Below are 16,175 nucleotides of genomic sequence, written 5' to 3'. Positions count from 1 at the left end.
CTCTAGAACTATGGAATGGAAAAAGCGTAGAAGCACTTCATTTATGCCAAGAGCTAAGTACTGAGAATTCAAATTAGAAAAAGCAAGATGGAGCGGCTAGGTGGCACAGTGAATAGAGCACTGGCCCTGGAATCAGGAGGACCTGAGTTCAAATCCAGCCTCAGACACTTGACACACTTACTAGCCCTGTGACTTTGGGCAAGTCACTTAACCCCAACTGCCCTCCAAAAAAAAAAACCAAGGGAAAAAAAAGCAAGACATTCCCTGCTGTCAAAGAAGGGGATGATACATGGGAGAGCTAAGCTCAACAACAAAGCTCAGTTGTCCTTAGGTTGCAGTAGAAGGGTTGACCCAGTGTCCACAGGGTAGGTGAGAAGTGGAAATATTGGTGAAATCTATGTGGGAAAGATTCTTGCTGGGGCTGTTGGGAGAAGAAGACATCCTGGGTTCCCAATACCCAGGAACATGGGCATGTGACCATGAAGAATCGGTTAACTCGCAATACCCACTTCACAGCATTCTTGGTTTATTGTGTTTTGTTTTGTTTTTTATTTTAAAAGCACTAAGGATGGTAGCAAGTAAATATAAATGATTTCGGGCCGAGCTGTCTGCTACCATGAAATATAAATGAAGACAATATTACAAACAGTCACCAAGGGGAGCATAGCTTTGCCCCAGGAACAGTGTTAGACTTGGACTCTTAAAAAATCTGAGTATAAATCCCAGGTCTGACTCTTCCTAGTTTTGTGATCAAGGGCAGACCACTTTATTTCTCTGAGGCGAGCTCTTTCTCCTTGCTTAGAATATATTTTCCTCCTGCCTCTTAAGTCACTTAACCCCTGTTTACCTCATAAAGCTTCCTCAACTGGAAAATGAAGACAATAATAGCTTCTGTCTCCCACGTTTGTTGCGAGGACCAAGTGAGATAATATTGGTAAAGGGCTTTGTACACAGGAGGCACTATATACATGATCATCTTCATCTTTTCCCCTGCTAAACAGTCAAGAGAATAATACGAAATCCAAAGACAGTGTCTGCCTTCAAGGAGCTTACATTCTAATAGGGGAAAAGACAATGCACACAGGGTGGCTACCTCACCCTGGACTGCTGAGACCCAGGTCCAGGGGTTCCCTTTCATCCCCTGAACTGCTGTCTTTTGGACATGCATTAATTTTATGGCTTAGCTATGCTAATACAATATCTAGGAAAAGGTTTTTAAGGTGCAAACACTCATGTTTGGTACTGCAGAATATATGAATTTCTCAACTAGATAACAAGCTTCTTGGTAAGATTTCAAAAAATAACACAAGAATCATATTTGGTGCGTGTAATGGGTTGAAGTTGGTAAAGCAGTTTGTATGTGTTACCCCTCTGATTCACATCACCTGCCCTGTAAGGTAAATGGCAATATTATTTCCATTTTACAGATGAGGTTAATACAGAGACTCAGAGAGATTAAATAATTCGCCCATCTTTACACAGCAAGGAAGTATTTGTGGCGGGGTTTCACAGAATTGCTGTCTAAGCCATCTAATCCAATCCATACCATCCCTTTACAGAACCTCCACCCTAACATACCCAGGAAGGGGTGCTCCAGCCTCGCTCTGAAGATCTCCAAGGAGGGGCAGCTAACTACCTCCCAAGGCAGCTGATGCCAACTTGGACGGTTCTAATTATTAGGAAGCTAAATCTAGGATGGGAATTTGGAGGTTATCTAGTTCAACTCCTTCATTCTACAGATAAGGAAACTGAGGCCCAAAGGACAAGTGACTTGCCCAAGTCACACAGTTTTAAAACTCAGGTTTCCTAGTATAAATCATTACTTCAGCCAATTACTGTTTTCATTCCCTGACATCTGATCCTACCTGTGTCTGGGGTGATAAGGGCTCATATGCTCTAAGTACTTAGGTTCTAGAGTGGGAGATCTGGACCCAAGCCTCCAGACTCTAAATTCCACCACACCGCACCACTGCCTCTTTCCTCTCCCTTTGGCCACAAGGTCTCTCCTTGTTCCAACAAGTCATCCTGACTTGTAGCTCCCTGCATGGCCTCTTGACCCCACCCGCCCCAGTCAACTCAGTCAGAGGGCTCAGACTGCACATGTGCACTGCGCTCATTGAAGTCGGGCTCTCTGGTGATGGCACCCTCCACTCACAGCCCAACATGGAGCCCTCATTCTCTGTAAACACTCCCGTGATGCTCATCCTTGTCTGTCTCTTCCCCAGCCCAGAGTGAGATGGAGAGTGGCAAAGCCTGCTGTGCACTCAGACTCACCTGCCCACTGTTAGCCAAGTCGTCCACGGAGAGGGTGGGGTCCAGCCGCAGGGACAGCCCGAAGTCACAGAGGCAGCAGGTCAGGTCGTTCTTCACCAGGATATTGGAGCTTTTCAGGTCTCTGTGCACAATGGCCGTCTTAGGCCTCCCGCAGGGGGTGTGGTCGCTGTGGAGATGGGCGATGCCCCGGGACAGGGAGCTGCCCAGCTTCCACAGGTCCTCCCAGCTGATGACGTGCCTGGTGAGGTACTCTTGCAGGTTGCCCCTGGCGTGGAAGGCGGTGATGAGCCAGTACTGCTTTCCCAAGTCCATCTTCCGCTCCTCCGCGGTCAAGAACTGGAGGATGTTCTCGTGCTTGAGGTTGATGTCCGAGAAGATCTCCTTCTCCGTTTTCCAGGATGCATATTCCTCATAAGGGAAGATCTTGACTGCCACCGTCTCAAACTGCTCAGACGTGTTCTGCTTCAGCTTGGCCTTGTAGACCTCGGCGAAGCGCCCCTTGCCCACCAGGGTGTCCAGCTCGATGGGCAGCAGCTCTGTGTTGTGGTTGAGGTTGTTGGCGCAGGTTGAGCTGATGTCTGAGCGGTCATCATCCATCATCATGGCGCAGCGCTCGCTGCATTCCACCAGCTTCCGCGGCTTGCTGGTCTCCCAGGCAGTGCTCAGCTTTCTCCTGCGATGGACCCGGTAGCAGTAAAAGATGATAATCACCGCAATAGCGATGCCCAGGGGTGGAAGGAGGCTGATGACGGTCACTTTGGAGATGATGGCCATTAGCTCCAAGTGGTCAACAACTTCTGCTCAAGGAAAGACACAACACAACAAGGGTGAGACGTCAGGCTTGTGGGAAGCGCACATACTAGATGAAGGTGAGAGGATGCACAATTGGGGCCATTTCAAAGGAGTTAACTACGGCATTTTCTAGTCAACCCTTGATGTTTAATGTCACCTGTGAATGGGGTAAAGTTTCTTGGATTGCAAACAGCAATTTACCCTCAAAAAACTTGTTTCTAGTGTTCAGAACACTTCCAGGCCACCTGGAACACTGCCTAGTCTATGAACAGACTCTTGTGCCCTCCCAGGAAGCGTTTGCTGATCCCCCCAGATATCAGCACCCCCTTTGCTCTGCACTAACACACACACACACACATACACGTGCGTGGGTGCATTTACTCCTTATAATTCTATGCCCTTCTTGTCTCACCTATTATCATGTAAGCTCCTTGAAGTGGACACTGTCTTTGCACTGCCAGCAACAGACAGTGACAGGCACACAATAGGTACTTACTGAATGACTGGTTAATATCTTACAGTACACTGCAACAAGGCAGCTTTTATTAGAAAGTAGATTGGATTTGGAGAGCACTAGCATCTGGGTTCAAATTTCTGCCTCTCCTAGTGAATGTATGTATGTGTATGTACCTAGACATTTAAAAATATATACACACATAAAGATATCATGAGTATATGGGCACATACATACATGTGTCAGTGTTACTTAAATGCTGGCCAAATCATAACAGAACCGAAAGGACTTATTTCAAAGGTGCTGATTCAAAGCAGGATGAGTTGCTAATGTTTCCAGTGCAGAAGGAAATGGCCAAGTTGCAGGGTGAAGAGGGTGGCCTTCATGCTTCAAGGGTTTAATGCATTTCCTGGTGTATTCCATCTGTGTAGCACAGGATTGCAACTGATCTGATCTTTAATCAACTCTCTCCCTTGGAATGGACATGAATGAGTAAAATCTAGATAAAGAGCCAGCTGAAAGAACGTGTCGGTGTCCATACCACTGGGGGAGTGATTCAGGTTTGCTTGGCTCCATTTGGCCTGATATTTTTTGGTTGTTTTTTGTTTTACAAATCCATCCTTGCCTCAGATTCTGTTCATTCATTCTCTTCTTATTACAGTATTTATTTACAACTCAGTAGCAGTCTATTAGATCAGGAGGGGATCCTTTGCCATCATTCAACTATATATAGTTATCCCTTCCCCATTGTGACTTTCCCCAATGCAGCTTCACTATCTCGTGGGTCTTCATGAGAAATTAAATGGGAATTTGGGGGGATCAGTGCAGAAACCACAGACAATATGCAAAGGCCTACAGATGAAACACAAAAAAATTTAGAAACTCAGAACTGCATAAAATAGATGCATAGTATTATATATTATCAATATATTTTATCTTTTAATACTGTAATAATTCAGACTTCTCTGGTACAAAAAGAGGGTCAAAATTCTATGCAGGTTTTCCAGATCATAGGGCTCACTGTACCCCCAAATTCCCACAATGTGGAAGGGACAACTGCACAACTTTCTCATCACTGAACACTCTCACTGTGATCTATACTATGCATAAGGTATTAGGGGTGAGATATTCAAAGGCATCCTAGACAAAATCCCTGCCCTCCAAGGTTCAGTCCTCAGAGGTCATCTACTCCGATCTAATCCCATTCCACAGATGAGGAAAGTGAGGAGGTCATGTGTCTTCCCCAAAGTCAGAGGAAGGATTTGAGGCCAGATTCTCTGACTTCAGAACACCAAAGCCACTTCAATATTTCAATGTCCTTAGAGATGGCAAGCTCCTTAGACAATAGTAGAAGAACTCGGTTTTAGTTCCTAAAAATTCATGACCACCATGGCTGGCCCCAGGGATGGACATCTTGGAAATTAGTTTATATGATCTTTGGACAATCAACAAACAGCCTGTCACCTTCCTGAGGCTGACTCAACCTGGGTAGGAGTCCCTCACCCCTGCTACCACCTACTAACTGTGATTTTGGATAAATCACCTACCTATTCCTTCTGACCCTTGGTTTTCTCATCTATATATGGGGTTTGTATTGTTGCCTGCCTCCTGGGGTACAGAGCAGACTGATGGGAAAACCAGATCAATGGGTGCTAGCCCCAAATGATAACTGCAAAGATGGTCACAGGGTCAGAGATTTCAAGCTGGAAGAGCTTCAGAGGCCATCTGGGACAAGCCCTTTATTTTATGGATGAGGAAACTGAGGCCCAAAAAGGCTAAGTGACTTGTGTCCAAGGTCACACACCCCATAAGTAGCAAAGTCAGGACTGGGAAGCAGGATCACACTGCTGCTATTCTGGACTGCCATTGGGCTATATTTTTAAAAAATGAAACAAGAAAAATATGTTTCTGTTTTGTAATAATTTTAAAAATTGATAAATAATTAAAAATAAAACAAATTTGTTAAAATTTAACTTTTTTAAATTAATAAATAAAATGAAACAAAGATAATGAATTCCACTCATGTCCAGATGATATGACCTTGGACAAATCATTTAAATTATCTGCTAGTCAATTATTCTTTTCTAAAATGAGAGGAGTGAGTGCCTCTTCCAGCTCACAATATATGGTCTTATGAGGTCCATATCCCACATGTAATGCATGGTATAACATAAAGGGACTTGGGAACCAGAAATTCTGGGTTAAAATCCTATCCAACTCGACACTTCTACTACTACCCACAAGGCAGCATCAATTTATCACACTCTAGATTCCTGCTCTGTAAGAGCTGCCCAAGATGGGCCTTCAGGTCCATTTTAGCTCAGTCCCTAATAGAGAACAGTCAAAGCCAGGCATCCCCCCTGCAGACAGACCTCCTCATCCTCACTGCTCTCCTCTCCAGCCTACAGGAAAAGAAAACCTAAACAAGCTGACCTGAAACCTTCAAAAGCATTTACAGAAGAAGGAGGCTCAGAAATCCCCCCTTTGAGGTCAGCAAACCAGAGTTCCACTTTCCCCTCCAACTTCCTGTGCTTTTTTTTAACATCGACATGCAAAAATTTGGGGGAAATTACTGAGTAACATCTGTCATTCTTGAAACTTCAAAAGGCCCTGTCCAAAAAAATCATGTTAACAAAAGCAAAGCAGGCAGAAGGAAGCTTCCTGGGGATGGACTGCTTTATCTAAACATGTGGCCCCTCCACCCTGTCGGGCAACATTAACCCCTGGGCTGCTGCAGGCACCACGATAAAAACAAGCAAGCGTCTGCATCTCAGCGGGGAAGCAGCCAATGCTCATGGGAGGCAGAAGTCATCACTTCCATCCTCCCGTCCCCATGGTGAAGCTTTCAACCACACTGTTGTCCCCTCACAACCACCCTTCACACCTGCTAGAAAGCTGGCCCAGTGCATCTAATGCTAATGAGAGATCCACCAGAGAGACCAGAAAGAATCTCTCTATGGAAAAAGCTTCCTCTTGGAACAGAAGGTTCCAATTTCTGTTCTGTTCACTGATGTCCTTATCTTATGATTATGGCCCTCACTCAAATCTAAGGATGTTAAGGCAGTGGGGCTACAAGTTACTTATCTCTGTCATATTATAAGAGAGTCATAGATCATGAGATCATAGATTTAGAGCTTAGAAGCCACTGAGTACAACCTCCTTCTTTTACAAACGAAGCAACTGAAGCTGGTCAGAGTGATTTGCCCCAGTTTATAGAGTTAGCCTGAGACAGGATTTGAACTTAGGTCTTCGTGATAGTAGGACAGCTAGGTGACACACTGGATGAGCATTGGGCTTGGAATCAGGACAACTCATCTTCCCAAGTTCAAATCTGACCTCAGACACTTACTATCCTTGTGACCTTGGGCAAGTCACTTACCCCTGTTTGCCTCAGTTTCCTCATCTGTAAAATGAGCTAGAGAAGGAAATGAGAAACCACTTCAGCATATTTGCCAAGAAAACCCCAAATAGGGTCATGAAGAGTCAGACACAAATGAAATGACTGAATAATCTCCTGACATCAAACCCAATGCTCCATTCATTGTGTCATCTAGCTGCTGAAGGATAATTTTTATCTTTTTTAAATTTGTCCATTATTTACCCCCCAAAGATAAAGGATAAGAAATAGCCTGGTGATTTCATGAGAGGGTGAGTTTCTCACAAATAAGGATCAATCAGCTTCTCATCATAGTCACTCATGGCACTCATGGAGAGCTCATGGGACTTGAGGAAGAAGGTGAACCATTTGATGGAAGGCTGCCATTAAATGAGATGTGGCGACAGACCTTCCTGATTCAGGGGTTGGCTCTTTAGCAACCTCTCATCCCCAAGAACTGCAACAAAAAAAACCAAGACTCTGAGGTACCACATCCTATCAGATGGGCTAATGTAACAAAACAGGAAAACGACAAATGTTGGAAAAGATGTGGGAAAATTGCAGCACTAATGCATTGGTGGTGGAGTTGTGAACTGATCCAACCATTCTGGAGAGCAATTTGGAATTATGCCCAAAGGGCTATAAAATTGTATATATATCCTTTAACCCAGCAATACCACCTCTAAGTCTGTATCCCCAAAAGATCACAAAAACAGGAAAAGGACCCACATGTACAAAAATATTTATGGCAGCTCTTTTTGTGGTGGCTAAGAACTGGAAACTGTGGGGATGTCCATGAATTGGGGAGTGGCTGAACAAGTTGTGGTATATGAATATAATGGAATACTACTGTGCTATAAGAAGTGACAAGCAGGCGGACTTCAGAAAACCTGGAAAGACTTCTATGAATTGATGCTGAGTGAAATGAGCAGAACCAGGAGAACATCGTACACAGTAACAGCCACATTGTGTGATGACTGACTGATAGACTTAGCTCTTCTCAGCAAGGCAAGGATCTAAAACAATTCCCAAAAACTCACAGTGGAAAGTGCTGTGGAAGCAGACTATGTGCTCTCCTTTTCTTCTGCTGTTTTGTTTTGTTTCTTCTTTCTCATGGTTCCTCCCATTAGTTCTAATTCTTTTTCCCATCATGAATAATGTGAAAATATGTTTAATATGAATGTCTAAGTAGAACCTATATCAGATTGCATGGGGAGGGAGGACGAAAAGGGGGGAGGAGAAAATTCAAAATTCAAATTCAAAATCTAATAGGAATGAATGCTGAAAACTAAAAATAAATAGACTTTGGCATTAAGAAAACCAGAGTTAAAAAACCTGCCTCAGACACTCACTAGCAGTGTGACTTTGAGGCTGTGTTTAAGTGGCTTGCCTAGCTTCCTCATCTATAAAATGGGGAGTTAGGGTATACCATAAAATTGTATCTACATCCCGTGGTTTCTGTACGGATTAAATGAGATAGTTTAAAGCACTCCACAAACCTTAAAGTGCTACATAAATGCTAGCTATTGTTGTTGTAGGGGAAGGGAAGAAGCAATTATTTGGTGATTACAATGCTCTAGGCACAATGATGGTGGTAGTGATGGCTATGGTGACAATGGTGATGATGAAGGGGTCACTGGGGCTGCGATCAGGTGTGCGCACTATGAAAGCCACCTCCTCCACTAACCTTCTTGCAGGCAGGGCCTGTCTTCCTTCCTTGAATTTGTATTCCAAGCATAGTGCCTGGTTCTTGGTGATTTTTTTAATAAATGCTTTATCATTCATTTATTCATTCAAGTGTAACCTCAGCATAACATTGCAGAAAGAGGGCACAGAATGTGAAGTCAAAGACCTGGGGAACAATCAACTTTGCTATTGATTGAATGCATACACATACATGCAAACACACATATATACATATATGTATATTTATATGTGTCACAACCCTATACATACATACATATATACATACATACACTCATGTATATGTATAGGGTTGTATGGACCTTTAAGCACTATTTAAATACTAATTATTATTATTACTATTTGTTAATTGTGTGACTTTGGACAAGTCACAACTCTAGCCTCTTTCAATCATCTGTCAAATGAAGGGATTGGATTAGAATTCCCCTCCGTCTCCCATTGGGATCACCCTATAAGCCAATTTATAAAAGGAATTAATTATCCAAAAGAATGGTCAAAGGTCATAGATTTAGAGATGGAGGGATCTTACAGGTCATTCAGTCCAATCCTGTCATTTTACAGATAGGAAAACAAAGGCTTGGGTTCAAGTTGGACAAGTGACCTGCCCAAGACTGAGCTGGGATCCAAACCCAGGATTTCCCATCTCCAAGTCCAAGAGCCCTATTCCCCTAAGAAGACTCTTGCATGATGTGAGAGCTCTCCTGAGGAAGAAGAATCCTAGATGGTAATAATCAAGGCATGCATTGGGAATCCAAAGACCCCAACCCCAACTGCACAGCCTACTGTCACAGATCCACACTTCAGAAATCTCCCAGCAAGCCTTTTACCAAGGAAGCAATAATTCTGACTTTCAAAAAGGGATCCATGAACAAGGCAGTAAGAAAGACAGTGAAGTTTTTGGTAAAGATTGCACTAAGACTTGATATTAAGAATACAGGCCAAAGCAAACCCCAAACTAACTGAAAATACCAAAGGGAAACCCCCTGGGTTGACTCTGGTTTGGGGGGTGGAAGGCCGTGCTTACTCTGCTGTGGAGGGTTTGTGAATCCTGACCTCTGAGGCAGCTTGCTTACTTTCCACTCCCCTTCCCTGCTTACCATAGAAGATTACAAAATAGCTTCTTCTAAAGGTAACTTGAAACCCAGCTTCTTCAATATGTGATTTGAAATGTCAGCAAATGGCAATTATGAATAATGTTGTAAAAAAAAAAAAAGTAAGCTCACTGCTCAGGGCCCATCTGTGGGTGAGCGGCTCAGACAGAAGCCCAGGATTCTCTAGCCTGTTTTGCAATGTCCTGTACAGGGTGAGTGGGGGCACATTCAGTAACAGATAGCTGCTTGTTTGCAGAGATAAAGGCAGGGCCTCCGTGAACATTTTCCATGGGCATCTTACAAGGAAAAAAAATGTTTCCAGTGTGCTGTTGTCTAACACGTAGGATTATGTGGATTCCTGTGAAACTGATAAAGGAACTTCCTTTGATCTTGGAAAATGGCCAAACTGCCCAGGTTGAGACTCACAGATGTGAACTGAGTAAGAGGGAGGCTATGATTGAGGGGAGCCAGAAAGCAAACTCTCATCAATTTAATAGGACTCCTATTGACTGAACTCATGATATCATTTTCCCCCCAAACCCTTCCCCCTTCCTAACCTCCCTGCCATTGTCCAGGGTACTACCCATCTTCCTTTCCAGTTACCCTGGCTCACAAGCGAGGTGTCATTCTCCAACCAGTCTACTGCCAAGACCTGCAGGGTCTACCTTTCTGCGGCTTGTGTACCCACTCCCTTCATTCTTCTGACACCACCTCGTACAGCCCCTTCTGGCGATGGCCACACCTTATTGATTGGTCTACCCAAAGCACAGATCAAACCAAGCCAATCAACGCCAATGCTTGGTTACCTCTAGGATCAAATACAAAATCCTGCTTGGCTTTTATTCTCCTTCCTTTCCCATCTTTACATCCGCCCTCCACATAAGCTACAATCCGGGGACACTGGTCTTTCTGCTGTTTCTCATCTGCTGATGCTGGGCATTTTGCCTGGCTGCCTTTGCTTTCCTTCCTCATCCCCACCTCTCTGGCTTCCTCCAAGTCCCAGCTACAATCAGTCCTGCAAGAAGCATTCTCTAATCCCCTTTAATTAAGCTGTTCATTTTCTCAGATATTATCTCCAGTTCATCTGTATCCATTTTGTTTGTACACAGCTATTTCTGTGTTGTTCCCCAATAGGTTTTGAGCTCCTTGAGGCCTGGGGTTGTTTTTGCCCTTCTTTGTATGCCTGGCTCTTAGCACAGTGTTTGGCATATAGTAGGCACTTAATGTCTAGTGACTTGACTTGCTGGGGTAGTGTGGCTTAAGACAGTTGTATCAAACTCAGATGAAAATGGCACCATTAATCCCACACATAAAGATCCCTATGGGACACATGTTGGCTTGGTTTTAAGATGTAATATTAGCTAGGTTCTGTTGTATTTATTTATTTTTGATATTTTCCAATTCCATTTTAATCTGGTTTGGGCTGCATTTCTCTGGCCTAGGGAAGATGGAGCTATCCCCAGAGTCAGGAAGACATATTTTCCTGCCTTTGACAGGGGCAGGGATGTGACCGTGCCACTAAGTGGCAATTATTACATTCTATTGTAGGGAAACAACAGGCTCAGAGACAAATAAATACAAAATTGACATATCAGATTGAAAGAAACATGAATGGAAGTAAATCTAAATCATTTGAGGAGGGAAGGCAGACAGAACTTTAGGAGGGTTGGAGGCAGGGTCAGGATACACCTCATGTAGTAGGTGGTACTTGAGAGTAATGTTGGAAAAAATGGAGATTCTAATATATGGGATAAGAGCAGGTTTGTTGGCCAAGAGGAGAGCAGGTCCACTTTGGATCCACTCTGGAGGCAGCAGTGGTCTGAGTGTCATTCAGCATTCTGAGGCTACACTCTGAGAAGGAGAGTATGTGTGGTAATAAGTAATGGGACGTACCCACCCTAATGTACCAGAATAGACCCAGAAGTCTATAACAGCTGGACATTCCAGATGCTGATGGAGTCAATGGAACAGAAGCTTTTTCCCAATGATCAGTGAAGTGTTTCAGTAATTGGTATCAGTTATGGAAGGAGTTAATTTATTGATTTAATTTGCTTGGGCCTCGGTTTCTGTTTTGTTTGTAAAATGAGGGGGTTGGACCAGATGGTGTCTGATGTCCTTTCTGGCTCTGAATCTAGGGTCCAGTTATCATCAACATAGCCCCTGGATCTAAAACACCTCCCTTTGTGGCCATTTAGTTCAACTCCCTCACTTTACAAACATGGAAGTTGAGGATGAAGGAAGTGAAATTATTTTTCTAAGGTATCATATTCATTAACATCTGGGATTTGAACTCAAGTCCCATGTTTCTAAATTAGAACTCTAGTACTACTACCCTTCTCTTCTTAGATGAGGGAAAGCAACTTTAGTGACCATTTCGTGATAGCTGGATCTTTTTCTTAGCTTTACAAGTGAGAAAACAGAATCTCAGAGAAGTGAAATGATCCACCCAAGGTCACACTGTCAGTAAGAAATAAAGCCAAGATGTGAGCTTGGACCTACCAAGACTTTACTCATTCCCTTAAGGTGATATCTCAAAGTAACTGAAGGTCATGTTTTGTTCTTGGAACAGGTGCACCATGGGCTAGAGAGTACCATACCTAGAACCCGGGAAAGCAAGGTCTCCATTAGGTTCTAGAAGTCTATAGGCAAATAGCAATTCTACACAGAGGGCCCTGGACTCAGGATGCCCCTTAATAACTGAAAAATGATGAAAAGTTTAGAGTTTCATTGTAGATGGTAAGCTATCACAAACCCATGGAAGTATGATAGACAATGGGAACTCAAGCAGGGAAGCAGTTTCAATGCCTGATCAATAATTTAAAGGGAGCTTCCAAAGTCTTGCCTTAGACAACAGGATAGATGTAAGCAATAGTGTTCAGTTGGAATGGGAGACTATTCCTAGGGTCCCTTGTTTAATTTTATGAGATGAAGTAGCAGTTTATTAATCTTTGAAACAAATCCATTTCTCATCTTTAATTCAACTGATGAAATGGCTGTTCCAGATAAAATGGCCCTGGCACTCTCTTTTATACGTTTCCAATTTCTTGGAAAAACATTTTGAGAGAGCTATTAACAAAGTTATTCTAGCATTCCAGCTGCTGTGATGGCATGGATGCCTCAGATGGTGATTCCAAGAGGTGCCTTATCCCTGAAGCAAAAAAGCAATTGCAATCCACCTCTCTGTCAGTCTCTCTCTGTCTGTCTCTCCCTCCCTCTCTCTGTCTCTCTTCTTTCTCTGTCTCTCTTTCTGTCTTTCTGTCTCTCTCTCTCTCTGTCACACACACACACACACACACACACACACACACACACACACCCCAAGTAAATTTTCCTTACAGAACATAACAACCCTTTCCTCTGAGTTCAAAGCCTCCTGTCAAATATTTCACCACATTTGGCAGCTAGGTGGTGGGGAAGGCAGTATTTTGCAAATGAAGAGGCAACTCAGAATTAAGGTCTTTGGTCCCCTGTCAGAATGAAGTGAACTATTTGCAAAAACACAAGCAAGAGACAGCAGGGCCTTTTTGCCAGATGACGCGTGAAGTGCCCTGTCTTGAGCCAGTGTGAATTTACTAAAGTCATTGATTGAATCTCTGTCCATCATCTCAGTAAATAACTTAAGATGAAATTCACAGGTGATAAAAAAACCCATTAGAATTGTAGAGCAGTAAGATGATCACCCAAAGGACCCATAGAATTTAGAGGGAGCTTAAAATCTGAGTACTATGGTATGCCAAGAGATGTTGGTGTGATGCTCACTGAGGTGCTAACAAAAATAATGGTCCTGAAGGGCTCATATCACTAATGATTAGTCCTGGGCCGTTACCTAGGCACACTGATAAGGACTGGCTTGAGAAGCAGTCAAATGATGGTGGGGGTAGAAGGTGTCTAGACCATTTTCTTCTCTTCAGGGCAAAGCTACCTCCTGAGTGACCACAGGCCTGACTGTTAAATCCATTGGTGGACACAAGAAAGCACGTTACATGAACTGACAGTTCTTGCCTGAAAGTCTACACAGGATGAAAAAGAAACTGGGTCCAGACAAACAAGTCAAAGTCATTCTGATTCACAAACTAGAACAAAGTCTACCCCATAAAGTGTCCCTCAAAGATCATGTCATCTCCTTCCCATGGGAAGTTTTCCTGGTTCCTGACAAAGATGGTCTATAAGGATCTTTTTTGTTCAACTAACTAACTTGCTCATATAGAAAAGGAGCAGAACTTTGGAAGGCAAAGATGGAAAGATGGAACAGAAAGACAGAACAACAAACCACTTCCAATATGGCACCCTTCACCATACAAAAGGGGGCAACTAAGTGGTGCAGTGGATAGAGTGCATCTTCCTGAGTTCAAATCTGACCTAAGACATGTAAGTGGATGACCCTGGGCAAGTAACTTAACCAGTTTGCCTCAGTTTCCTCATCTGTAAAATGAGCTGGAGAAAGATATGGCAAACCCCTCCGGCATCTCTGCAAAGAAAACCCCAAATGGAATTCTGAAGAGTCAAACACAACTGAAAAATGACTTCAACAACAACACTGTACGTAAGTCAGCAGGGGTACCAATTATATCTATTCTTTTCATTTTGAAAAATGCATATAGAATGCATGATATAGGCAGGTTTTGCTTTAGGTATTTAGGGGTGGGAAATGGGGCTGGAAGGACATTTCTTTTCTTCTTTCCTTTGGCTATAATCTCAAAAGATGGTTGCTTTCTCTCTATTTCTGAATGAAAGATTATAGGTAGGCTCACAGAGGGTTCCTAGCTTTTCTCAAAGGAAACAGTCTCTCTTTTCCCTGTTCCCTCTCCCCCTTCCTGTTCCTCATTTATCTCTCAGATCTCTCTCCTCTGAGGGTTAGGAGCTTACAGATTTCCTTTTCTCTCTTTACCCAATCGAGAGATGCAGAGTTATGTTCCCTACTCCAGCTGGAATGCTCCGATCCTTCCTGGAGGAAGATGTTTGTTTTTTTTTGTTCCTTCCTATTTTCTCATATGTACTTGATCAGGCAAGTTGTAGCCTCTTCTACCATCGATAATTTTCTATCTGAGTATATATCTATTCTCATGCGCATTCCTTGCATAACTACAGTGTGTGATGTGGTTGTGTATGCATGCCAGAATAACAACACATATGTTATTAGAGGTTGTCAAGAGTTTCAGAAGGAAAAAAATCCAACAAAACAACAAAGAACAGGCAAAACTAACTTGCTCATCCCTGTTGTAACTATAAAATCTAAAGAGCTGAGTTTCATTTACACAGATTATCTAGAATATATTTTGGAATACTCTTTTAATAATAATAAAAAAGTTTCCCCCCTATTTTTGGTTTAAGTAGTTTTGGCACGTGATTCAAACAGCCAACGAGCATTTAATGAGCACCTACTTATGTGCTGGGTATTGCCAAGCACAGGGATACAAAGACAGGTAAATGACAGACCCTGTCCTCAAGGAGTTCACTCAAAGGGGGAGACTCAACAGGAAAAATCCAAATCCAAGGACCTTTTTTACTGATGAAGGTTCAGTCTGCGTTTTATTTATTTTGTACAGTTGTAGTTCCTTGTCTGTTTTCATGTTTTCCTCCAACAGAATATGAACTTCTTGAGGACAGTGATAGTCTCATTTCTTTGAACACCCAATGCTGAATACACTACCTTGGCCCATAGAAGATAACGTAAACAAAGTTTGTAGAATGAATGAATGAAAGGTGTAACTTCTAGCACCTAGAACACATAAAAGGAGTGCTTAATGAATGTTTGCTGAGAGTAGTACAGTGAAAAGAGTATTGGCTCAGGAGTCAGACACCCTGGATTCAAATTCTACCTATGATGTTTACAATCACTGTGACCTTTATGTAAATTCCTTAAATTTTCTGAGTCTCAGTTTCCTCATCTGTAAAATGGGAGTGGACAAGGGTGGCTAGGTGGCACAGTGAATAGATTACCGGCCCTGGAGTCAGGAAGACCTGAGTTCAAATCCGGCTTCAAACACTTGACACACTTACTAACCATGTGACTTTGGGCAAGTCACTTTAATACCAACTGCCAAAAAAAAAAAAAAAAGAAAAAATAATTAATTAATTAAAATGAGAGTGGACTGACTGATGCTTAATATGAAGGTGTTTGTAGAGCCTATATCAGATTGCATGCCATGGGGGGTGGTGGGGAGAGTGAGGGGGGGGGGAAATTTAGAAGTCAAGGGATCGTGGAACTGAATGTTGTAAACTAGAAGTAGATAAAAAATTTAACAAAATAAAATTTTAAAAAACTGTAAAAAATAAAATAAAATGGGGGGTGGTGGCAACTAGAGGGCTTCTGAGGTCCCTTCCAGCTTGAAACATGATCAGCTGACTTCAGGATTCGAAATATGAAAGAAGAAGCTGGCAGCTCAGATTGCCGCCAGCTCTCTGTCAGGCCAGGCTGAATTGCTCAAGATGGCTTGAACTGAATGGAGAAGAGGATTTGTTATGAATAAATTTAGTTCGATTG

General features: G+C 42.8%; 1 protein-coding gene across 1 annotated transcript in view; it reads right to left on the bottom strand.

The window, feature by feature from the left end:
• The window catches only part of TGFBR2 (transforming growth factor beta receptor 2), an 86,889-nt gene that overhangs the window by 16,960 nt on the left and 53,754 nt on the right, over positions 1-16,175 (bottom strand). The window contains exon 4 of the mRNA XM_069088568.1: positions 2,275-3,071. Coding sequence (XP_068944669.1) covers positions 2,275-3,071 — 797 coding nt within the window. The remainder of the gene's footprint in view (positions 1-2,274; positions 3,072-16,175) is intronic.

The sequence above is a fragment of the Petaurus breviceps genome, unplaced genomic scaffold (genome assembly GCF_028583685.1).
Source record: "Petaurus breviceps papuanus isolate PSGF00001 unplaced genomic scaffold, PetGlider_PUasm1.0 185, whole genome shotgun sequence".
Taxonomy (NCBI): Eukaryota; Metazoa; Chordata; class Mammalia; order Diprotodontia; family Petauridae; genus Petaurus; species Petaurus breviceps.
Note: the sequence above shows the minus strand (reverse complement) of the source record. Positions and strands in the feature narration are given on the sequence as shown.